Source organism: Bufo bufo, chromosome 7 (genome assembly GCF_905171765.1).
Source record: "Bufo bufo chromosome 7, aBufBuf1.1, whole genome shotgun sequence".
Lineage (NCBI taxonomy): Eukaryota > Metazoa > Chordata > Amphibia > Anura > Bufonidae > Bufo > Bufo bufo.
Window position 1 is genome coordinate 216847019 of NC_053395.1, and position 25459 is coordinate 216872477.

General features: G+C 46.2%; 1 protein-coding gene across 2 annotated transcripts in view; it reads left to right on the forward strand.

The window, feature by feature from the left end:
• The window catches only part of ZRANB3 (zinc finger RANBP2-type containing 3), a 271436-nt gene that overhangs the window by 179166 nt on the left and 66811 nt on the right, over nucleotides 1-25459 (forward strand). For both annotated transcript variants that reach the window (XM_040440742.1, XM_040440743.1), the window contains one exon: nucleotides 2500-2649. In XM_040440742.1, the coding sequence (XP_040296676.1) occupies nucleotides 2500-2649 (150 nt within the window). The remainder of the gene's footprint in view (nucleotides 1-2499; nucleotides 2650-25459) is intronic.

Genomic DNA, 25459 nt, shown 5'->3' on the forward strand with positions numbered 1-25459 from the left:
TCCCTGGAATACAAGAGTCACATTCTTGCACATGTTAAATAATAATAATGTAGCAGGTGTCAGGCGGTTTTATATTATAGATTTTTTTTCTTTGTATTGCTGATCTCGTCAGCCTGGATTCCACAATACGGCGCTAACTGGGTTCGGTCTGAATATAAATAGCAAAGTCTCAAAGTCTCCATGTTCTTTCAGCGCTGCTCAGATACTTACAGTTCTGATGTAGGTCTGTGTTATCTGGGCAATCTTCACCCCGACCCCCCGAAACGGTGAATGCGTTCTATTCATTTTCCTTGAATGCGGAAATCTGTGGAATATTTTATTGCAAATAATTTTACTGATTATTCAGTTGTTTGTATCATTTTTTTGGCCTGGACCCATTTCTATTCAAGTTACTTAAAGGGACAGAGACTTATACATTATAGTCCCTTGTGTTTTCACTGTCGAACTTTAAGAAAATTGCCTCTCCGTTCTCTGTGATAACTCTCAGCCCCTCTTTAAAGCCTAGAGAGGTCACATGACACACCCCTGACTCCTGGTTGTGAGGAGTCTGAGGGGCGGAGCTTATGCTTGATGGATCCTTGATTGGCACTTCAGTGGCTTAGTTGTGCACCCTTCCTAAAAGGAATCGCAGCATACATTGCTGTTGTCTTTTTTTTTTTTTGCCACAAAATGGTTGAGTTTTTTTTTAAATCGTGGCAAAAATCCACAATTTTTCATCAAAAATTGTCAACCCCCTATTTTTTATACCTATGGTGTCCTCTATACTTCATATCAGTCATATAGGTAGCCCTTCCAGGTGCAGGGGGCTCTGTTTAGATGAAGGGCCCCTTAACAAATTGGCGCTAAACCCATGGTCTGATCGAACCCATCCCTTTGTATAGGCGCTGTGTTAGGAGACAAGGGTGGGGAACCTTTTGCCCCTCTTTTTTCTTATGTATGATGGGGGGCATGAAGGTGCTGATTCTCCTCTGGCTGGCATGTGTAGTGGCATAAACCTCCACAAGGGAAAAAGTCATTTTTGTGTTTGTGTGTTTTCTTCTTCCTTAATATAGAATCGGTTCTGTTCTCTACATTGGAAACCGTTCTGTGTGCGCTTCCAAAATCTAGAGACGCGTATCGGCGTGCACGAGACAGCATTTCTTTCCATTGTAATTCTTGCAGTGCTGCTAGTAAATTCCCTCTCGGGGTGTAATTACATGTTGGTAGTCATACAGTAAACCCCAGATACAGCTGCTGCCTGCGTGTTATGTCTCCGCGGGTCACTACACACAATTAGGTTTACCGCACTTGGCCACGGCCCGATATCTTATCCCATGAGGATTATGGGGTACCATTATATTCCTCAGCTCTGTACGGAGATCCTCTACTCCTTGAGACTCGGCTATGTTTATCTCACCAGCATACTCTAAAGCTATGGCAGTCCAGCTGTTGTGAAACTACAACTCCCAACATGCACACTGGTCTCTCCCATAGAAGTGAATGGAATCTGCTGGGAGCTGTACCAGTTTTCCCGGTTGCTCACGGTTGTTTAGTAAGAAGCTGACTGACCTCTCTGAATTTATCAAAGGAAATCCATACAATCATGGGAAGAACATGTGAATTCCAGCCTGGGATCCTGGAACTGCAAAGGGAAGGGGTGCATTACTATTGAGCCTCCTATTTTGAGGAGTTCTAAAAAAAAAGTTTAAAGCGTGCCTCCACTTTGACATGATGCAGTGACATATCAGAAGTTTTGAGACCCCCACCATTTGCCGAAATGAAGGGGTGGAGTGCCGTGTCCATTCAGCTGTGTTCAGCCAGCACATCTCCGAAAGAAGGGGTTAGTGGTGTACGGGCTGGTAGAAACAAATGTCCTGGACCCCTCTGAAGAAAGCCGAATGTAGACGAAGGACGCGGCACTCAGCTGATCACTTCTGCTTCTTCGTTTCGGGGCAGACGGCGACATGTCAAAAGTTTTCTAACTCTAAATGTTCAATTTAAAGGGACTCTGTCATCAGTTCTAACCATGCTAAACTGCTGGCAGTACTAGGTAAGGGACTGGGGAGAGCAGGCCGACATACCTTTTGTGAATCTTTTTCTCATCAGGAGTAGTGTAACTATTAAGTTTTATTCTACCAGGTTCTGCTCCTGCATGCCGTGGAGGTGGAGTTTCACTGTGAAGTGCTCTCTTCATTGTGCTGCTCCACAGCCCCTCCCCTCTGCTCTGAGTGACAGCTGTAGCATCCAACCAGGAGACTGAGGGGAGAGCACTTGACAGTGAAGCTCTGTCTCCAGAGCATTTGCAGAAGCAGAATCTGGCAGAGCAAAACTTCAAGTTTACTCTACTCCTGATGGAAAAATCTCCACAAAAGGCTTGCTTGCCCTGTTATTCTCAGCTTCTATGTAGAGCTATCAGCAGTCTAGCATGTTCAGAACTGATGACAGACTCCTTTTAAGATGCTACTGGTTGAAATAGGTATGATTTATGTCTCTCTCGTGTCTTCTTTTTTTTTTCTCCAGGCAAAAGTTACCGGTAACACGCTAAACGGCAAGAAGGATAAGATTCAGGCCGAAGTAGACGACGAGGAAAAATGGGACTTCTTGAGCTTTGCCAAATCATGGACTCCGAACGAAGAACTGGATGAGATGAAAGACCAGCTCTTTACTCACGTAAGACAGACATTCAGTTTTTTCTTCCCCGCTATGTACATTTTAAGAAGGCAATGACACTTAAGACTGTTATGGAGTTGTGACCGCCATGCTGCCTCTCAAAGCAGAAATTCTACATGCAGGTTCTTTTCTGTTGATGAAGACTATGGGCTGGTGTGAGAGAGGTCAGACTGTGGTAAGGCTGAGGGTGGTCACAGCATATCCTTACAGAGTAAGGTTTTGAAAATGTACACATTCACTCGCCGTACTTGTTAAGTGGATGGGCTCCTCCTGGTCTGGTATCCCCCACCGTCAGCTCCTCCTTCATAACTGCAGCTGCATCCCCCTCCTCATTTCCCTTCTACTAGATGGATTTTTGGCGACCAAGAAGGTTAATGCCCAGAGAGCCTACAGTCAGAGGAAAATAAACTATAGGCTGCTGTAAGTTAAAGAAGATCCAGATACATTACAGAACATCACAAGTTCATTCATTATATTACTGCATTTTTCCGCTCCATAAGACGCACCCAGGATTTAGAGGAAGAAAATAAGAAAAACATTTATTTTTCATCAGGCCTCAGATTAAACCCCAAATCTTCATCAGTCCTCAGATCAGACCCCATCAGACATAAAATGAATAAATGAACTTCTCTCTCCTACTCCGGACTCCGCCGCCAGTCTGCATATCCAGCAGTTCTTCCTGCACTCACCACTCCCTGATATTCTCCGGGCACCTTGCTGCACTGTGACCTGACGTCGCACAGCGCTGTATTCTGTCAGAACAGTGCAGCGCGGCGACCAGGGAGCGGTGAGTGCACCCATTCATCGCTCCCTCGTCCTACTGCCTGCTAGTATTTGCTCCATAAGACGCACTGCCATTTGTGTCTTATGGAGCGAAAAATACAGGTATATAATTATAATAACAGTTATATTTTAGCCTTTTTCCCATAAAAAAGTGCAAGAGGAAGGGGGAATGCAGAATGAAGGGGCATCGAACCAACACCTACCCCCTTTTGTTCATCTCATCCCTCTTATATCCAGAATTGAACTAAAGGGGAAAGATCTGGCTTGATGAATGGGAGAGGGGAGGCAGGCTGGGTTAATGGAACTCGAACATATTAGGAAAGAAACCTTGGGCGAGTTCTGATAATAAGAAAGTTGCGTTTTGTAGGACCGCGCGATTCCTAACAGTTCAGGAGATAACCACTCTATGTCAGAACCATCCACTTGCGTACATATAGGCAAGACATCGGGTTCCACAGATATCCTCCTCCCCCGATGGGTCCTGTGGAATGTCAAAAATCGCACCGATAGTGAAGCACTGCCATCATTATTCACATGCACTACTGATGTTATAAATGCAAAAATAAATTGCTCTAATAGAGAAGTACCGTCACCAATTTATGTAAAAAAAATAATTATGTTATACTCTCAAATGCCAGTAGAAATATAGGCCTATATTTCTACTGGCGTTTGTGAGTATAATAAAAAAAATGTTATACGTAAATTGGTGACGGTACTTCACTATTTCAGCGAATTTTTCATAGGACTGCCCATGGGAGAGAGAGGACAGGAGGAGGACGAGGCGGTTATTTTTATCTGACGTTCCTGCATTTCCACGTGCATGCGAATAATGATGGCAGTGCTTCACTATCGGTGCGATTTTCGATATTCCACAGGACCCATCGGGGGAGGAGGATATCTCTGGAACCTGATGTTTTGCCTATATGTACGCCAGTGAATGGTTCTGAACTGATAGGAATCGCGCGGTCCTGCAAAACGCAATTGACTGACTGTGAATTGATCCCACTTCATTCTTGGGACCTGCGGCGGCAAACGATCTAGGCGACGTATTGGAGATTTATATTTCACAATTGTACTCTGATAATAAGAAAGGATTGGAAGAGCAGTGATGACTTTGCTTTCCTGGGATGTCGGTAAATGTGATGAACTTGTGACAGCCTCGTTAAGTGGGAAATGTCACAATTTGTAGGTGACTTGGATGTTGCTGGATTGAAATCTGGTGGATGTCGTAGATTTCTGGCGAGCAGGAGGTGGCCTACACTCAAAGCTGATGTGGCCATAGATGACATATAGCTTCCCCGACTCCCCTCCTCATAGACACGCTTGTTTAGCTCTCAGGTTTTACATATGGAGGACAAAGTCTCCGATCTGTCCCTAGGATTTGCTTGTGGGGCTTGTTGGGACGGCAGCAATAGATGACAGTAACATATTTCAGCAATATCGGCCAAGCTCATTCATTACGACTGGACTGGTCGGCCATCTGCTCTGTGTGGTGGCCTCTTGACTCAGCAAGTGTTGGGCCAAAGGAGAACTGGGCCTGCTGGATTTCAGCATGCCCTATCTTTTCTTCTTATGGGAGATAAGCCGCCAGCTGAGGTGTCAGACAGCGGCTTTTTCACCCTCTGTCCTTTGAGAACACATGCATGCTCAGCCATTGTACGTGCACATCACAAGCTTGAGTGATCATTTTTACTTTGTTTCAGCTGCAATTTTTCTTCAAAGCAGGTAGGTGAACTTTGGTTTATCGCGACTCTGCCTTTTGGCGGTGCACCCTTCCTGGCCTGTGGAAATAGACCATTGTGAAGACTGAATCCTTTTGAAAGCAGATCTCACTCTGTCAACTAGAGAAAGTGCCTTTGTTTTTGAAGGTCATTTTTCTTCCCCGGCATGCTGCGCCGAGGATGGAAGCACTTCTGACGAACCGCTTTAGTATGCAGCACACTTTTTTTTTACGTATCCGATTTGATATGGATTTATTTAGAGCTGACGGTTTGCTTCATAACCGGTGCCTAGCGGAGCCCATCAGTTTTGACACATGGGAAGATGAGGCCCCAGTCAGGACCCTTCAAGATCTCCTCCCCCGTCCGCTCTGCTGAGTATTTGCTTAATTCTGATTTGACATCCTTTACATATCTGGATTTGACAATTTGATGCCAGATTTTCATATTACACCAGAAAAGGTTGCGGCCAGCACTTTACACGGCCGATAGCGTGCAGTGCCCATTACGGATATCGCCAGAACTGCCCGACAAAGGACTTCAGGAAATCAGACAGTTTATCTGAAACTTAGAATTTGCAGATTATTGAAATTGAATGTCCTGTGTGAAAATAGAAGAGAGATTTCTGCAGATTATGCCATACTGCAAGCAGGACAATGCCGATCTCTCCCCCTTCTTCCTCTTTCTCCGTCTCCTCTTCTCTGTCTTGTCTCTGTCTGTCTTCCTCCCCCCTTTTCCTTTCTGTCTTGACTCTTTCTCCTCCTCTCTGTCTATATCCCACTCAACCCCCCCCCCCCCCCTTTCTTTTGAAAAGCCCAAGGAGGGACGATAGCAGCGGCACTGCAAATTTTTATTTATATTTTTTACACTAAGCCTCGGCGCTAACTCTGCCCAGCGCCTTTCTATACATGTCCAATCCCGTCCAGTCTCCTTAGTACTCCCACATAGTGGTTATGCCCCCTTTGTACCCTTATACAGTAGTTGTGCTCCCACACATTAGTTACGCCCCCCCCCCTCTTACAGCTGCCCCCTCACAATAATGTTGCTCCTTAGCTCCCGCTTACAGTAGTGCTACCCTTATAGTGCTCCCCTCCTGTAGAGTTAATAAAAAAAAAAAATTCTCCCGATGATCAGATCACATCCTGCTCTCTCTGAAAGCAGGAGCAACACAGTGCTGAGCTGGGCAGAAGAGCGCACACGCCGATTCCCCCAGCCAGGGAATGATCTTTTGCCTGTGAACTCCTCCTGCACAGCCCAGCACGCTCCATGAGGTCACCGCCGCCCAAATTCTTCTCTGTGCCACCCAATCCGGGATAGTTGGGAGGTATTCTCTCTATCTCTATCTCTCTATCTATCTCTCTATCTCTATCTCTCTATCTCTCCCTCTATCTCTCTATCCTTCTATCCCTCTCTCTCTATCCCTCTCTCTCTATCCTTCTATCCCTCTCTCTCTATCCTTCTATCCCTCTCTCTCTATCCTTCTATCCTTCTCTCTCTCTATCCTTCTATCCTTCTCTCTCTCTATCCTTCTATCCTTCTCTCTCTCTATCCTTCTATCCTTCTCTCTCTCTATCCTTCTCTCTCTCTATCCTTCTATCCTTCTCTCTCTCTATCCTTCTATCCTTCTCTCTCTCTATCCCTCTATCCTTCTCTCTCTCTATCCCTCTATCCTTCTCTCTTCTCATCTCTCTCTCAGCCTCTCTATCTCTGTCTTCCCTGAGAACGATATTACAGCAGATAGTCGGGAAGGAAGCGTTCCTTCGTGACAATCTGCTGATCTCCAGTGGAGGAGACCGGTGCATTTACATGCAATGATCTCCTCCACAGTATGGGGAGAAGTCATCGCTAATGCCATTGCTCTTCCCCATACAGACTCGTTGTTTCCCGGTGGCAGATCGTCATTACCCAGCACAGTCTGCCACCAGGAAACGAGAATTTTTTGCTCTGCACAAATGATCCAATTACCCAATGAATGAGCGTTTTGCTCGTTCATCGGGTAATCGGCGGTGCATTTATACCGCCAGATCATCGCTAATGAGCGTTACTATGAATGATCGTTAGTGATGATCTGTTCAATTCTCGCCCCGTGTAAAGGGCCTTTAAGTCATCAATATGCTGAACCTGGAAAGCCCCTTTAACTGTGTGTTTGTTTATGCAGAGGGTTTGGAGCTCTGTATCAGATAAAACAAAGCTACAACCGTTACAAATGCATATAAAAAAATGAGTTGGCACAAAATTATGGACTAAAAGAAAATCGACACTATGATTAATGGCTGTGATGGATATTAGGCTTTTCTGCTGCTTTTAAGTTATTTTCCCAAAAAAGCACTTTTATGGCATTTCAGTTTGGTATGTCGTACAAAAGTGATTGGTCAGCTGTCTCACCACTAGGAACCCAACTAATGCACGTAACAAAGCTGTTTATTCCCGGCAGAGACATGTCTGTGCATGTGTGGTCACCCTTCATTAGGGTTGTCCTATCATTACATTATTTATAGTATAGATCTTACAAAACTAAGCATTTCTACCATTTACATGAAGGTGAAGATTTGACATTAAATTATATAGTATTTGGCCACCTGGTGTTCATAGTCCATAGAAAAGTGCACGTCCACCTCATGAGCTGAGTGCTGGTGGACACACATGCTCAGTCACTCTCCTCACATCTAGATCATAGTGATTCTCCGTTTACTGCAGGGCAGTCTGTCTACCTACCTATCTGGGGATCTATCACTCTCATATCTGTCTGTCAATGTCTGTTTGTCTATGTCAGGGATGGCCAATCTGCGGCTCTCCAGCTGCTGGAAAACTACAACTCCCACCATGCCCTGCTGTAGGCTAATAGCTGTAGGTAGTGTGGGCATGCTGGGAGTTGTAGTTTTGCAACAGCTGGAGAGCCTCAGGTTGGCCATCCCTGGTCTGGTTTCATATGTCTCAGCACTCGCTTATCCACACGGACCCTGTAATACTAGTGCCTCCCGAATCACGATAAGAACACCGTACGGAGCTGTAGTTCACCCCCTCGAGAAGACTTTGTGGCTGAGTCACAGTTTCCGACCACTTCTTTAAAATAAGTTTTGAGAACAGAAACACGTTTTTTTTTTCTTCAGATAACTATTTGGATTTTTGTAGGGGGTAGACATTCTCCATGATTGCCAGGATTTGCTAAATTTTAAAAACCTCACTATTTTTGCCATAATTTTCCAGTAACATTGACCCTGTACGTCTTAAAGGGAATATGTCACAATTTTCTTTTTTTCCTGCCAGATAGCGATACACACCCTCTTTTTTTTCTAATCTGTTTTTATTTTCTTATTGGCAATATTTTAAAATTATATTTCCTGAATATGATTATGGGGGCGGCCATCTTGCCCAAGCTGTTGTTAACAGCATTTCGAGGTACGCTTTAAAGCAGCCACCATGTCCTATAGACACAATGGACAGGAGCGGACCTCATTGACTTCTATGGGAGAGTTTTCTAGTCATGTTCTGTGACCTGTGCAGAGGTCAGGAGGGAGCCAATAAGCTGTGATATCACCTATTCTGAATGTTGGATACTGTGTTATATACATATCGGTGATATTGGTCATTCTAATCCTGCCTGTGATGATAAGCAGATGATTGGCATAAAGTGATCTTTACGGGGCGTTGTTTGCCGGCCCAGCAAGATGGCTGCGTGAGGCAAGTGCTCCAGCGCTACACTAGCGACAGCGGGATCCTACACCCCATAGCCACGCATTCTGATACGGCTGACAGAGCACAGGCAGCCCGGATGATGACCAGAGGCAAGCGGTCCATGAAAAAGCAGGGGAAGCTGGACTTTTACCTGGGGAAAAGCCGTCCTTCTGGAGACACCTCTCCACCTCCGCTATCCCACCAGCTAGGCCCCGACAACCCGGAGGCCCGTAACAAACCCCTGGACGACATGGCTGCTGACTCACCGAACGCCACGTCTGACCTGCTCCCACCTGTATCTCCAGACTCTCCGACCGCACGCATGAAACCCAGGGATGCCCGTGAATCTCCGGCAGCGAGTCCACAGAAGTGCGCCAATCTTCCAGCGCCATCTTCAAACTCGCCCACGCCGGGGCAGGCGTGGTCGCAGCCGGCTGAGCAGACTCCACCATGTGAGGTGAGCAACCACACCATTCTAACTATCCAGGCGATCCCAACAAACGATCAGCCTGCATCCAGCAACCTACTGAAGGACATGATGGTCCTCTTTTAGTAAATCCATCCACAAGGATTTGTCCTCCTTAGTCCGCCCACTCCAAACAGCGGTGGAGGCCATAGAAGGCAGAGTAGATCATATAGAGTCTAAAATGGGGGACTTTGCTACCTCACACAACCAGCTTATAGATGCCCACAATGATATGTCAGAGGAACTAGATCGCCTCAAAGCAAAAGTGGTTGACCTGGAGGACAGGTCCCGCCGGAACAACCTCAAATTCCGAGGAGTCCCTGAGGAGCTAGCCCCCAAAGATCTGACTCCCTATCTGCAAAGCCTCATGAAAACCCTGATCTCTGATCTCTCTCCCCATGATCTAACCCTGTATAGGGCACACAGGGTGATGAGGCCAAAACATCTTCCTAGCTCGTCTCCAAGAGATGTCCTGGTGCGTGTTCACTTTTTTCACTTTAAAGAAGCGTTACTGGCGGCGTCTAGGAAACTGGGCACACTGCCCTCTCCCTACTGCCAGATTAAGGTTTTCGCGGACCTGTCAGCTATCACCCTCCAACAGCGTCGATCCCTCAGCGCATTCACTACTGCTCTGAGACGCAATAATGTCCCATACAGATGGGGATTCCCGACCAAGGTCCTGATCCACCATCAGGGTGCCGTACATGTTATCACTTCCCTAGAATCCGGGAAGAAGCTTCTGGACTCTTGGAACATCACGATGGAGGTCTCTGACCAAGGCCCCGGCTCACCTACTCACCTGGATTCTGGGTGGCAACTGGTGTCCCAGAAGAGGAAATCCCACCGCTGATATGTGGTTGTGTGGTTAGCAGGTTTAATGTTATGTCATGGTAGCGCTGTGCAGCCCTTCCGGCCAGGCGCCGTAGTATATGCCCTACCAAGTGATCATCGGCATTACATGCCGATCTATTATTTCTCCTTTGTTATGTTTTTCAGTTAAGTTGGGCAGAATTGCTCTCTTAATTTGTTATGTTACTCAGTACACTTGCAGGATGTGCCGCTTGCAGGCTTTATTGATGCCGGAAACCCCCCATTTGCAGTGCACTACGTTTAAATACTGCGCTATGCTTCCACAGCGTAGACCCCTCTTCTTATGGTAGTTGCTGTGAACACTAGGTCTATGCTGTGGAAGGAGGCAAGGGCGCTGGGAGGGGACGTCATCTGCGCAACTGAAACGCATCTGTTGAAAGATGATGCCCATAGACTAAAAAACGTTCATTTCCCTCATATTTTCCACTCCCATTATACAAAAAAAGCAGAGGGGAGTTATGGTTGCCATTAAAGACACAGTAGCGTTTCAGTTGTCCAGATCTATAGAAGACCAGAATGGTCGATACATTATCCATATAAATAATGTGACTTACACTATGGTCTTTGTATATGTCCCGAATAAGCACCAACTGCACTTCTTGCGTCAGCTAATGAACAAGGTGAACGCAGTTAAGAAGGGCCTGGTCTTGTGGGGGGGAGATTTTAACTTTGTGTCAGATCCTCATATGGACTCGACATCCAGAGCTAGAGTTCACCCCCAGGGTCTTAGCTCCCTTTTAATGAGGGAAGACCTCTATGATGTCTGGAGGCTCCACCATGATAGAGAAAAAGATTACTCCTTCTTTTCTAGCGCCCATCAAACTTACTCCAGAATAGATATTTTTCTGGTGGACCGCAACCTCTTACGTAATGCCACACATTCCTCTATAGAACTAATCACGTGGTCTGGCCATGCGCCCATCACACTGACTATCAGCGAAACTAACAACAGACCCCTTTACTCCCCGTGGCGCAATAACACGTTTCTGTTGGAACACCCCAAACATAAGATAACATTACGAGAGGGGCTAGAGGAATTCTTCCGCGTAAATGATGGCTTTGTGTCAAACCCCTTCTCCCTGTGGAACGTCCGCAAAGCGTTCATGAGGGGCTTGTTCATTAAATCTGGGCATAAAGCAAAGAGAGACAGAGAGGAACGCATAACTGCATTGACTTCACAGATCAGATCCTTGGAGTCTAGCAACAAAACCAACCCCTCCGCTAATATAGCGACCCAACTACAAAACTTACGCCTCCAATTAAAAGATTGTCTGCTCTATAATTATGAGAAACGCCTAAAATCAGTAAATGCGTCCTACTATTCACAAGACAATAAATCAAGGAAACTATTAGCCCGTAGACTGAAGGAAAGGGCCTCTAAAGCTAAGATCCCCTTTTCTCACGTCGAAGCCGTCGGGTAAGAAGGTAATGGACCCGCAAGGAATTGCAAATTCCTTTAGGAGCTTTTAGGAATACCTCTACAACCTGACGCCGCAGTCGGAACCATCTCCTCAAACGGCAGTAGCTATTGATTAATTTTTAGGTTCCCTAAAACGCCCAAGTCTCACCAACACCCAATTAGAGGACCTAAACTCCCCTGTGACGGAGGAAGAGCTTCTAGGGGTTATTGCAAAACTACCCAATAATAAAGCCCCCGGCCCAGACGGGTTTTTCGAATGCATACTACAAAGCTTTCCAAAAGGAGCTCTCCCCATATTTATGTCAAATCTTTCAACAATTTGTGACCACAAGCTGTCCCCCGAAAGAGATGTTGGAGGCAACAATAGTCACTATCCCTAAAACTGACCCCCCTCGGACGATACAAAGAAATTCCGCCCGATCTCGCTCTTGAACACCGATACGAAAATATACGCAAAAATTCTAGCAAACCGCCTGGCCCCCTACATTTCAGCCCTCACCCATGTAGACCAAGTGGGATTTGTAAGAGGCAGACAACTACAGGATAACTCCAAACGCACGTTAAATATACTTCCCCGGCCTTGTTGGTCACCCTGGATGCCGAGAAGGCATTTGACTGCATTAACTGGTCATTTGCGTTTGCAGTCTTATCGAGGATGGGATTCTCTGGGGCGATCCTGGCGGCTATTAAAGCGATATATACCCAACCCAGCGCAAGAGTTTGGGTTAACGAGGAGCTCTCAGATCCCTTTAATATCACCAATGGTACCCGCTAGGGCTGCCCCCTATCCCCCTTGATATTCATACTGACGATTGAGCCGCTAGCCCAAGCCTTGCGACAACGCTCCGAGATTACGGGAATTACTATAGGAGACAAGGAACACACAGCCTGTACGCTGACGACATTATCCTAACGCTGACAAACCCCCAAACATCTCTCAAAGCTGCCATCGACATTATATCTCAATTTGGAGAGCTTTCCTTTTATAAACTTAACGCCACTAAGTCCCAAGCCCTTCCACTCAATATCCCTCCTGGCCAGGTGGAGACGCTTAAAGATGCCTTTGACCTGGACTGGCAGGATAGCCAAATCGATTACCTGGGGATAAAGCTAACGACATCATTCGCTAACCTGCGAATCACCTCCCATTCCTAGGGACAATGGAGAAAGATCTCTCCAATTTGGCTAAATGTGAGACGTCTTGGGTAGGCCGTATTGCATCTTTTCAGATCTTCATACTTCCCAAGCTCTTATATTTATTCAACACAGACCTAGAATAGCAACTACGATAATGCAAAGAGCTAAACGTCGGGGGGGCTAGGCCTTCCGCATATATACGATTATTTCTTGGCTTTGCAAATCTCTCAACTGAGAGAATGGTGGGTGGACAACTACTCTAAACAATGGGTCCATATGGAAGCAACACTGTCCTCTGTATGTAGCCTTAAGTCCCTTTTACTAGCTGCTCTCCATCCAGCGTTCATCCGACCCCCAGTCCAAATGCTGGTATCCATGGCATTGGGAAACTGGTCTCCATTTCATAAATTGTGCCCTCATGCGCCCGGGCCCTTAATAACGGTGCTCAATCTTCTAGTTCCCAATGTAACGGTCTCGCCATGGGCGGCAAGCGGCCTGGACCTACTATCAAAGCTGTTTGTCTCAGATACCTTTTTGCTCCTTTGAAATCCTACATAAGCAATACCTGATACCAAACACTGATTTCTATAAGTACCTATGTATTAGACTTTATCACAGCTAACTCCCCTATTAAGTTACTGGGCAATCAGGAAATATTCAAATTCTGGTCACTTCCCTCGCCATATTGTACAGGCCTCCGCCCTTTGTACATGATGCTTAGAGACATATATGGAAAACCACCCTTTCTCTTGCTTCGGACCTATTGGGTAGCCAGCTCTTGCCTTCCCCCTCACTGGCCCTCCTGCCACGTAAGGGTAGTGCTGGGGCACCTTTTCCTCTCAGCCAAATTGGCTATTACACAAAATTGGAAATCCCAGAATATCCCCAGCTTGGCGGATATTACCCGCAAGCTCAATTCCACATATATACACGTGAAAGTGTTGGCGAGAGCTGGACAGTCATCCGCTACGTTTGAGAAGGAGTGGAGTTCCTGGGGTCTCTCCCTGCTCGCAATACAATCCCCTGACTAATCCTGATCTAAAAACTCCAATATGTGCCTGCTGTAAAATGCACTATTTGTCTGTGTATTTATCTCTTAAGTGTACTGAATGTCCCTTTGCTTGTTTGAACTGTTTGTTGAATATTCACTGCTGTATTCTTGAAGCGGTCAGGTCGGTGCTGCCAATTTGGCTGAGTAAAGCGATGACTGTATCGCCGCTCATTGCTGATCATCTTATATGTTTTAAAATTAATAAAAATGTATTGATGGAAAAAAAAAAGTGATCTGTACAGACCACGAAGCGGCGCCTGTTAGGCTACTTTCACACTAGCGTTATTCTTTTCCGGCACTGAGTTCTGTCCTTGGGGCTCTATACCGTAACAGAACTGATCAGTTTTATCCCCATGCATTCTGAATGGAGAGCAATCCGTTCAGGATGCATCAGGATGTCTTCAGTTCAGTCTTTTTGCCTTTTCAGGACGGAGATAATACCGCAGCATGCTACGGTTTTATCTCCGTCCAAAATTCCGAAACACTTGCCGGAATGCCGGATCCAGCATTTTTTTCCCATTGAAATGCATTAATGCCGGATCCGGCATTGCGGTCTGCGCATGCTCAGACTGCAAAATAATTGAAAAAATAAATAAATGCCGGATCAGTTTTTTCCGGATGACACCGGAGAGACGGATCCGGCATTTCAATGCATTTGTCATACGAATCAGGATCCTGATCCGTCTGACAAATGCCATCAGTTTTCATACGTTTTGAGGGATCCAGCAGGCAGTTCCGGCGATGGAATCCTCTGCCGCAAGTGTGAAAGTGCCCTTATTAGCATTCATGGCCAGTGCGCAGAATGTATTGTTTTTTTAATATAGATATTGACATGGAAAATAAAAAAATAACATCATCAAACATTCTTTAAAAATATGCTTAACAAAACCAGATTTAAGCAATAGGTCATTTTCTGATGACACGTTCCCTTCAAAGAGAGATTCCCATCTTATAAGGGGGTGGCTTATTGCTAGGATATGATATGCCATCACCTTATGGTTGGTGGGAGTCCGAGCTGTGGGACCACCACCGATCCTGAGACTACAGGGGCCATGGTGCAGATTTCGCTCTGCATTCTCTTACAGGTTTCTCGTCTGAAGCGCTCGGGCTGTGCAGGGTACTGAAGCCGACCTCATTCGCTCCCTGCACAGCTGGTGTCCGGAGTGCTGCTCTACTGGAGAAAAAAACATTGAATGTGGTTGTTGTGCTAAATTTAAGCTGCAGCCCCTTCATTGACCGGATCGGTCGGTGTCTCATAGCACGGCCCCATCATCTTTCCTAGTGATATGCTGTTTATAAGGCGGAAGCATCCCTTCGTGGACCTTTGAGTTAGGGCACATGCACACCACCGTATGTATTTTGTGGTCCGCAAAATACGGATCCACAAAAAAACGGGTGACGTCTGTGTTGCATCTTTTTTTTTTTTTTGCGGATCCATTGTAACAATGCCTGTCCTTGTCTGCAAAACGGACTAAGAATAGACATGTTCTATTTTTTTGCGCAGCGGACATGCAGTCATACGGACACAGAATGCACATGGAGTCATTTCCGTTTTTTTTTTCCCAAGCCCCTTTGAAATTAATGGTTCCGGATACGGACCTGTAAAAAAAAAAAAAAAACGGAACAGAAATGGAAAAGAATAATATATTTGTGTGCATGAGCCCTTACTGTTACAGCAGCTTGGGGCGGTTATCTCCGCTCCTTATTTCTATTCACGGGACAGATTGCGTCCGGCTCCACCTTCTGATGAGGTTTCCTATGCGAAAACATGTGACTGCGAAGTTCCACCCAGGACGGCGATGCTTTCTACATAGTGTTGGAAATGAATCACTTGACACCCAAATAAAATATAAAAACAGTATGTGCTGCGGCCTGTTCCCTATAGGCACCATTGGGGTCCATATGGTCTGATTCCCACCAGTCAGATATTGATGGCTTATACAATTGAAATGCCATCAGTGCTTATGGTAGGAAAACCACGGGACACGGCTTGTGCTCCATTAATGAAGTCATTATTACCGTGCTAATGTTCTGTGATCATACAGTGGCACGACACCGCTCCTGCTCTTATAGGGCAGCCACCAGTACTGCCTGTTATGATCAATTATAATGTATTTAGCCCACTCCCCAGCCTCCTGAAGAGATCCATGTAGTTGTTCCTTACAGAGACTAATAATTCTCTCTCCATAATCAAGTACTTCATACAATTCTACACCGGCAGCCGCAGACTAACAGTATTATGCATTTCTATTATTAATATACTTTTAGGTCGTAGCATTGTAATGAGGCAGATTTACTATAGAAAACGCGCCCGGCACCACATGTATGAATTGTTATAGACACTTACAGATACTTTTTCCTTTTCGTCTGGCTTAGCGAAAAGGGCTGTAACTTCAGGGGACCGTGTACCGGAGGTGGGACCTGCACCTGTTGGACACTTATGGCACATCTTTATCATTATGCTATAAAATTCCAGATGGGGAACACCCCCTAAAAAGATAAGCGTTGCCAGAGACTTCTAACAACTATTTATCCCCTGATCCTATTGGAACATACGCATTTTTGGCCATGCATGTTAACAGGGATGTGGAGAAAACGATTAACTATTAACCATCTTATGTCCTTGCTGGTACACAAAGTGTGTCTGATACAGAAATCCCCTACATATACATAAATACCTGGGGTCTCCTGCAGCCACCACTAGGGGGAGCTCACTGTACACATTGTGAACATAAACAAGCCTAGTGGTGGCTTGCCGGCAGCCAGACTTCCCATTTTTTTAAAGGGGTTTTCTGAGACTGAAATATAGACGACCTGCCCTTAAGATAGGTCCTCATTAACAGATCGTTGGAGGTCCGACTCTAGACACCCTCACCAGTCTGCTGTTTGAAGGCCTGTGACGACCTCGATCGAGCTGCAGTACCAAGCATAGCTGCTATATATTGGATGTCACTGGGCTAATCCGAGTGCCAGAAACCCCTTTTGATATTGCCAGTCTGGGTGCAGGAGATGACGAAGAAAGTCTCACTTGTCTCCACCGCCAAGCTCCATTCTTCTCCGCTTCTTTTGCCCACTGGATCGGAAACTGTGCACTTCACTGCTGCTGGCCAATCAATGACCTTGGTGATGGCAGCGGTCACTTGCCAGCCCATGTCACTGCTGAGGCCATCGATTTGACTTGCACTAGTGACGAGTGAGTAGATGGCACATCATCACACTTTCGGTCTAGTGGGGACTAGAAGTGGAGGAGAAGGAGGCTTGGCGCCGGAACCAGAGCTGCAGAGGAACAGCAGCCTCAGACCTGACCTCTCGTGTGGTGGTCTATTGCTCATATCTGCAGGCCACGTGCCCATAGAGCGGGTGTGGGGGTCAGAAGGCCCAGGTTTTTATTATTTTGTCTCCCAGAAAAGACCTTGATTGTTTTTTAAACTTTATTTCCTCCATAGAGCTGGACCTTGTTAACGGTGACTTATAAAATCCTGTGCAGCTCTTTATACTATGGGCGGTCTTAAGGGGTTAAAAGGGTCTTCTCAACCATAGCAAATGATGGCATAGAGTTAGGATGTGTCTATACTAGAACGGAGGGGCCACAGCTCTCGCCAAGTGGCGCGTCTCTTTAGTATTTTTCCTCTGCGCAGCTCCACACCACGCACCGAGAACTGCAGCAGAGCAGCGCTCCTTCTCGGGGTCCCAGGGGTTGGATCCGTAACTAATGAGTTATTGATGCCTCATCCTAGGAGTGTGCAGCAAAGTGCAACAAAAAAAAAGAGAGAAAGATCGATGCACGTTAAAGGAATATTTAGCCTAAATCCTATCTGCATTTATTTGCCATTGAATGCGACCGGTTACTGTCTGCTTTCAGCGGCATGAGACTATGGAGCGGCCGTCTGTAGTGTTAGATGACTGACAGGTGTCCAAAAGCCCCCCTGCCCCCATCATCGCAAGTTTATGCCCCAATACTCTAGCACCGAGAACCTCCCGGAGCCGTTCCATATGTAGATGTGACTGATATCAGCGCCGCCGTTATTACGCCGCTGCACTTTTATAAGCCACAGATTGTAGGTTTATTGCAGATGATCAGATATTCACTTTTTTATTAGGCTGTTTGGATGCAGCAGGTTACCACATAGCACTTTTATATTGCATCTTCTGACATAAGTGATGCCGCCATAGATGAGACACAGATGCAGAACGCCATAAAACATCGAAATCCAAGTGTTTTTCTAAATATAAGATACAGATGCGGCTGAACATTTGTATTTTACACCCCCCCCCCTCCCTATTAGAAAGCTCTGGAGCATCTCGAGCATCTGTTTATCAGGAGGGGTTGAGGTGCACGCCGTCACCGCACTAACCTACTTGCTGCTGCTTACTGTACCTACCTTCTCGCTCAGTCCTGGCCGCGATGGCTGACCCCCTAGCGTCAGCAGGGCATTGTATGATAGCTGCTCTCATTAGCAGCTCAGCTGACGTGCCCCGGGCTACGCGGGTGTGAAAGGCTCTATAGAAGACCCAATTAAATCAGCCAGCTATTTCCAACGGCAGGCGAGCAGCGATATTTAAAGAGCACGTCCCCGGCCCTGGAAGGACGCCCAGGCATTGTGCAGCATTGACAGAATCTCTCCAGTGGAGGCGCGTTTTAAGCCGTGACACATTAAGGAGCTGGGGACCTCTGGCGTCCTCCGCAGGCGCCGAGCACTCGCTGCACTGTGAGGCCGACACCGTTGAGTGTGATTTGCTGTCCATGGTCCTGAAGCCAAGACCCACAGCACAAGCAGCTTCACTCCTAGTCAAGGAGAAGAAAAAAGAGCTAAGCCAGCAAGAGGCGCCGGGGCACCCCTGTTGTGCTCTTTAATAGCCGGCTCACTGGTAATTACAAAAAAGCAAGCGACACATTTTATCCCGGTTGATGTTAACGGGTGAAAACAACAAACGCAGCAGCTGCTGGTGCCAAGTGTTAGGGCGGTTCAGCCGGAGCTGCGCGTACAGGACATGAGAGGCTCGTATCCGGCTGCATGTAAATCTTCTTCAGGACTCGGCTGCTGCAGGAATATAGAGATTTACAGTAAAACTGCTGATCTGGCAGAGAATAAACAAGGTGACGGGTAAAGGGCAGAGTTCGGCCCGGTGCAGCGGATCTGCTCATGGTCGGGCTGCATTATAGGCGCCACATCGTGATAAACTGGTTAAAGGGCTTCCCCAGCAGTTAACATTTGGTGACCTATCCCTAAGATAGGTCATCGATAATCAGATCGACGGGGTTCCAAAAATTTGCACCGACTCCGATCCACTGTGTAATGGATGCAGCTGGTTGCTGCAGCACAGCTTCCGTTGAAGTGAATCCGCGAAGAGCTGATCAGTGGGGGTGCGGGGTGGGGTCGGACCCCCCGCTGATTGGAAATAGATGACCCATCCTTGGGATAGGTCATCAGTTGTTAAATCCAGGAGACCCTTTTAACAGCATGTCATCCAGATGGTGGTTGGTGGGGTTACTATGAGCAATTGTAAATGTAAGCAACCGCCTGCTGTGCCGGGGATGAGCCTCCCTAGTATCGCGGGTGTCACTAGGGAGGCTCTTCCCTGTCACCGCCTGCCATTGGCTGCTCCCCCCGACACTGGATGTTTTTATCCGTAAAAAGCAGCAGCGGTGGTGCCGGGACCAGGAGTGGCACAGGGAGTCAGGAAACTATATTCATTGTGAGGGACCCGGCATATGGGGGACATTTTATAGTCTTGGATAACCCCTTTAAATGTAATTTTTATTTCCGTGTGTCCCCCATGGTGCTGCTGTAGGTGAGCTGGCTGTGGGCAGAACCTTTCTCCTTCCCCCGCTGACAGTGTAGTCCCGTCCTCCTTCCCTTACAGGAGTACCACCATGTTAATGCAGAGGCTCTGCAGGGCAGAAAGCTATTACTATTGGCTGCCCTGCAAGGGAACAGAATGGCTGTGCAGAGACCAGGCCGGGAGAGGGACTGAGCATGTGTGTCCACCACCACTGACCTCATTCGGTGGACGTGCGCATTACTGTACACTGAACACCAGGTGACTGCATACTATGCATTTTTATTCATTCAGTTATAAAATAGAGTAAATCACCCACTGCCTGACATAACATGGCAGTCAATGGGCCACATCACCAGTGACGTCTCTCTTTACCAACAGGAGAGTCCATGTGATACATCGTGGTCTGCCTCATTGTTTCATCCAGGACATAATACATTTTTATCTATTCATCCTGCTTTGATTCTTGATGTCATCTACATAAATAATCTATTTCTAACCGACCCCCTGGTGATCCTTGGTGGGGAAACGCGTCGGGGTTATAAATAATATTGACATCATTGTTTTTGTTACATTCCCAACACATAGGGTTGTATAGGGCCAGACAGGGCAGGTACGGGGACAGGGAGATCCCACCATCAGGGATCATCCCTGGGCAAAGGCTAATCTAGGGCGGGGACAGGGAGAAAATCACCCCCAGCACCCTTCAAAATGCCCTAGCCTTACCCAAAATGCCCCTTTTTGAATCTGCACTTTCTGTACGGTATCAAATTCACCATTTCACGGTGGTAGCTGGGCGACATCTTGTCCTGATACATTTTGGGTCACCCAGGTATCACAGGGTGATTTACTCTATTTTATAATTGAATGAATAAAAATTATATTTTAAAGGGTCCAATACTCCAGGTTAATACTCCCTTTACGGACACCTAGATTACTGTTATATATCGCACCTTTCTCCGAGATTTGTTGACTGCATACTATGCAAGGGGGATGACCGCACATCTACAAACATGTCTGCCAGGAATAACTTTCCTTTGCTGTTTGCATTAGTTGGGTTCCCAGTGATTAGATCCCCCCAGTCCCTTCTCATTGAAATGCCATAAAAGCACTTTGTGGATAAAAGGGGTTATTTAAGAAGAGATATACCTGGCACAGATTCTGTCACACGCCATATTACGGCAGAATCTGCAACTTCTTTCTCACTCACCCTAGGTCTAAAAAAGTGGGCGGGGAAGGGGCCTAGCGACCCGTCTCCTTCATCATTTTCTAAACCTGTTCTAGGTGTAGAAAATGGTCTACATTTAAGACAGCAAGGAAGGTGTCTCACATTTAGAATTGGCGCTGGATGCACCAAAGTTATGTAGAGGCCGGCGCCACTTCATAACTCCGATAGACCCCCACCCCACATATAGGGGTTATTAAGACCAGTGTCTAAAACACTGATCTTAATAAATCTGCCCCAAAGTCTTTAATGTGACAAAAAACCTAGAAATGAATCCCTGCCATTGATCCTCACCTTCAGGGCCAAAATTCAGTGCCAATTAATTTCTTAATATATCTTTATAACGGTTGGTGCTTTGTTTTTCTAATACAGAGCTCCAAATCCTCTGCACAGAGAGAGGTAAAGGGGGTTTTACAGGATAAGCATGCGATAGATGGATCCAGTCGACAGATTGGTATGAAAGAGAGAGACAGATATGAGATAGAAATGAGAAAGATATGAGCGATAGATTGATTAGATAGATAAAGATATGAGATAGATAGGAGCGTCAGATAGGAGCGTCAGATAGGAGCGATAACTGGATTAGATTGATTAGATAGATAGATAAAGATATGAGATAGATAGATAGGAGCGTCAGATAGGAGCGTCAGATAGGAGCGTCAGATAGGAGCGTCAGATAGGAGCGTCAGATAGGAGCGTCAGATAGGAGCGTCAGATAGGAGCGTCAGATAGGAGCGTCAGATAGGAGCGTCAGATAGGAGCGTCAGATAGGAGCGTCAGATAGGAGCGTCAGATAGGAGCGTCAGATAGGAGCGTCAGATAGGACCGACAGATAGGACCGATAACTGGATTAGATTGATAAATAGATATGAGATGGTATTAGGTAGGTAGGCTAGGTAGATAGATTAGAACAATATAAGATGGATTAGATTATATACATAGATTGATTAGAGAGATACGGGACTGATAATAAATAGGGGAGCAGTAAATGTGGGTTGATAACCCTTGAATATTGGAGATCCACCAGTCCGTACAGCAGACGTGGTCCAAGGTCTCTAAGCAAAGAATGTGATTTATTTCCACATCTGCAACTAAAATAATAAAATTCCATTTTTGGTTCAGCTTAGCGAGTCCTGTCGGCCTAGTTGACCAGTATAGCCGATCCTTCCTCGGGTGAGATTTCACACTGAACAATCGCTTGTGTTTTACATCTTTGACCGCTCCTGACTTAGGCTACTTTCACACTCGCGTTTGGTGCGGATCAGTCATGGATCTGCACAGACGGATCCGTTCAGATAATATACAACCGTCTGCATCTGTTCAGAACGGATCCGTTTGTATTATCTGTAACATAGCCAAGACGGATACATTGAAAGTCAATAGAGGACGGATGCGTTTTCTATTGTGCCAGATCATAGAAAACGGATCCGTCCCCATTGACTTACATTGTGTACCAGGACGGATCCGTTTGGCTCAGTTTCGTCAGACGGACACCAAAACGCTGCAAGCAGCCTCCAGAGCGGAATAGAGACGGAACGGAGGCAAACTGACGCATTCTGAGCGGGTCCTTTTCCATTCAGAATGCATTAGGGCAAAACTGATCCGTTTTGGACCGCTGAGCCCATGACGGATCTCACAAACGGAAAGCCAAAATGCCGTCCGCTTTAACACAATTAATTCTTTCATGAACGAACATTTCACAATAAAATAGCCAGTTCGTCCTTCGCCCGGTGACACTGAGCGCGTGCGACCAGTTTGAACAACTACTGGCCACCATGGCTGCATCGGTGTAATGATAGTTCACCAGATGATCGTTCGTTCAATGGTGTTTCAGAGCCTGTAGTTACTTCTAGAAAATAATTGCCGCATTAATGTACTTACCTGTAGATTAGTTGCCTGTAGGAACCCCTAAAATGTCAGGATTTTTTTTGTCGGACACCTTTAAGAGCATTCATTCCCACAGTGTAGTTTACATTGCTGAATTGAGCTCTTCAGTTAAGTGTTTCCAATGGATTTTCCTTGATTAGAAAAGCATGGCTTCTTCAGAAGAACAGCGCCACCCCTGTCTTGCTGGTTGTTTGTGGTATTGCAGCTCATCCCAATTCATTTCAACAGAGCAGAGGTGCAGTACCCCAGACACGACCCTTGAACAGGTGCGCCATGTTTTTCTAATCCTGCTCATTGGGTCCAATGTTCTCGACTTGTATCTGTCTTGTGGAAAGCTGGCGGACCACATTGACAGCTCCTACAAGAGGCTCCCATCCAATCTCCAAGACTCCTGAATGGCCGACCTTCCTGGCTGATAAATAAGGTCTGGGTGTTTGACTTCATCCCTCGGTAGATCTGTCTTTCCGGAGTGCGGTGAGCTGGGTGACGGCAGTTGTAGCCGGTGCACAATTTTATCAGAAAGTGGTGATTTGTGTAATTATTGTGTGAATTGGCTCAGAGACGCTGCACAGCCGGATGTGACTGCCACAGACGAGACCTCCGGGGGAAGCCTCCCTTCTCCTATATTAATTACAAGCGGTTACTGCGAAGAATGTGAGGGATCACGTCCTAGCGACTTTATAAATTACACCCCCCCCCCGGCCTCGCACCTCCAGGGGCCGAATCTGTAATAAATAAATTCTATTGCTTGTTTATTGTGTCGATGTTAATTGCAGGAGTGTTGTCGCCGTCCTGAGAAATCAACTCTGCAAAGGTCGTCATAAACTTTTATTAAGTTTACGTTGCTTGAGACCGCGGTGCCCTGCTGGGGACTGTCTGCAGCCGCCGTCTGCCGCGTGCGTGATCAACGCCGTCTGTGTATTTTTGGGTAGACAGGATCGAGGAGGTTTATGAAACCGATAGAAAACCTGTCCCTCAGGAAGTGAAAGCTTTGCTGTGATTGGCTGTTATGGGCAATTAAGATTTATTTATATTTTTTTCAGTTATATAAATCCGTGGGAGACGCTGGAGTAGTTACCTATAGCAACCAGTCAGATTTCATTTTTGGAAAATTAAAATCAGGTCTTAATTGGTCGCTATTGGTTTTGTGGCATATATCGTGTAGCATACATTATATGTTTTGTGATTTTATGTGTTATCTCATATCTCATATTGTACCGGTCTTATGTATATGGTAATGGAGGCCCCTGTGGCTCCACAAGGTCTGCGTTACTTTGTGGTTGGATAAACTTTCTCCATTGTGATCCAATTAGTAACGGTCTGTCAGATGCCAACACACGTTTGAACTATTCAATTACCGTATTTTTCGCACTATTTGATGTACCTAGGTTATAGGGAAGGAAAATAAAAAAAATATAAATTTTCATTAGACCTTAGCTCAGACCCCAATGTTAATAAGACCCCCAAACGGACCTCAGATCAGTCCTCCATGTAAATGACCCCCAATCAGACCTCCATGTGAATGACCCCCAATCAGACCTCAGATCAGTCCTCCATAAGTCCCCCAATCGGACCTCAGATCAGTCCTCCATAAGTCCCCCAATCGGACCTCAGATCAGACCTCCATGTGAATGACCCCCAATCAGACCTCCATGTGAATGACCCCCAATCAGACCTCAGACCAGTCCTCCATAAGTCCCCCAATCGGACCTCAGATCAGACCTCCATGTAAATGACCCCCAATCAGACCTCCATGTGAATGACCCCCAATCAGACCTCAGATTAGTCCTCCATAAGTCCCCCAATCGGACCTCAGATCAGACCTCCATTTGAAAGACCCCCGTTCTTAGATCAGATTAAAAAAAAAACAATCTTACCCCTCCTGCTCTGGACGCCTCCACTGCTCCTCACATCGAGTGCTCTTCTTCCAGCCATGCGCTTTGACCTGACGGGCACAGCGTGATGTCACAGTGCGCCGATGTCCTCACTTGATATGCAATCACAGCACATCGAGCGGCCGAGGACCAGCAAGTGGTGAGTACACAGTCCGGGAAGCGCTGCATGCAGCGCTTCCTGATCCTCCTGTACTAATGAGTGCTTCCATAATTGAAGCTCTCATTAGTATTCGCCCAATAAGACGCACTGACATTTTCCCTCCACTATGTGGGGAAAAAGTGCATCTTATAGGGCGAAAAATACGGTAGGTACGCAGAGTTCCTCGCAAACGACTCAATCCCATGGAATTCATGAAGGGCCCAAATATTGAGGCAGGAGGGCTAGAGGCATGCATTGCCCTACATAGCCATATGAGTGAATATACCATAGGCTGTAAATCATTCCGGTTAGGACCTACTTGGTAATAACTTTCATATTCATGTACACTGCGTGCAGAATTATTAGGCAAATGAGTATTTTGACCACATCATCCTCTTTATGCATGTTGTCTTACTCCAAGCTGTATAGGCTCGAAAGCCTACTACCAATTAAGCATATTAGGTGATGTGCATCTCTGTAATGAGAAGGGGTGTGGTCTAATGACATCAACACCCTATATTAGGTGTGCATAATTATTAGGCAACTTCCTTTCCTTTGGCAAAATGGGTCAAAAGAAGGACTTGACAGGCTCAGAAAAGTCAAAAATAGTGAGATATCTTGCAGAGGGATGCAGCACTCTTAAAATTGCAAAGCTTCTGAAGCGTGATCATCGAACAATCAAGCGTTTCATTCAAAATAGTCAACAGGGTCGCAAGAAGCGTGTGGAAAAACCAAGGCGCAAAATAACTGCCCATGAACTGAG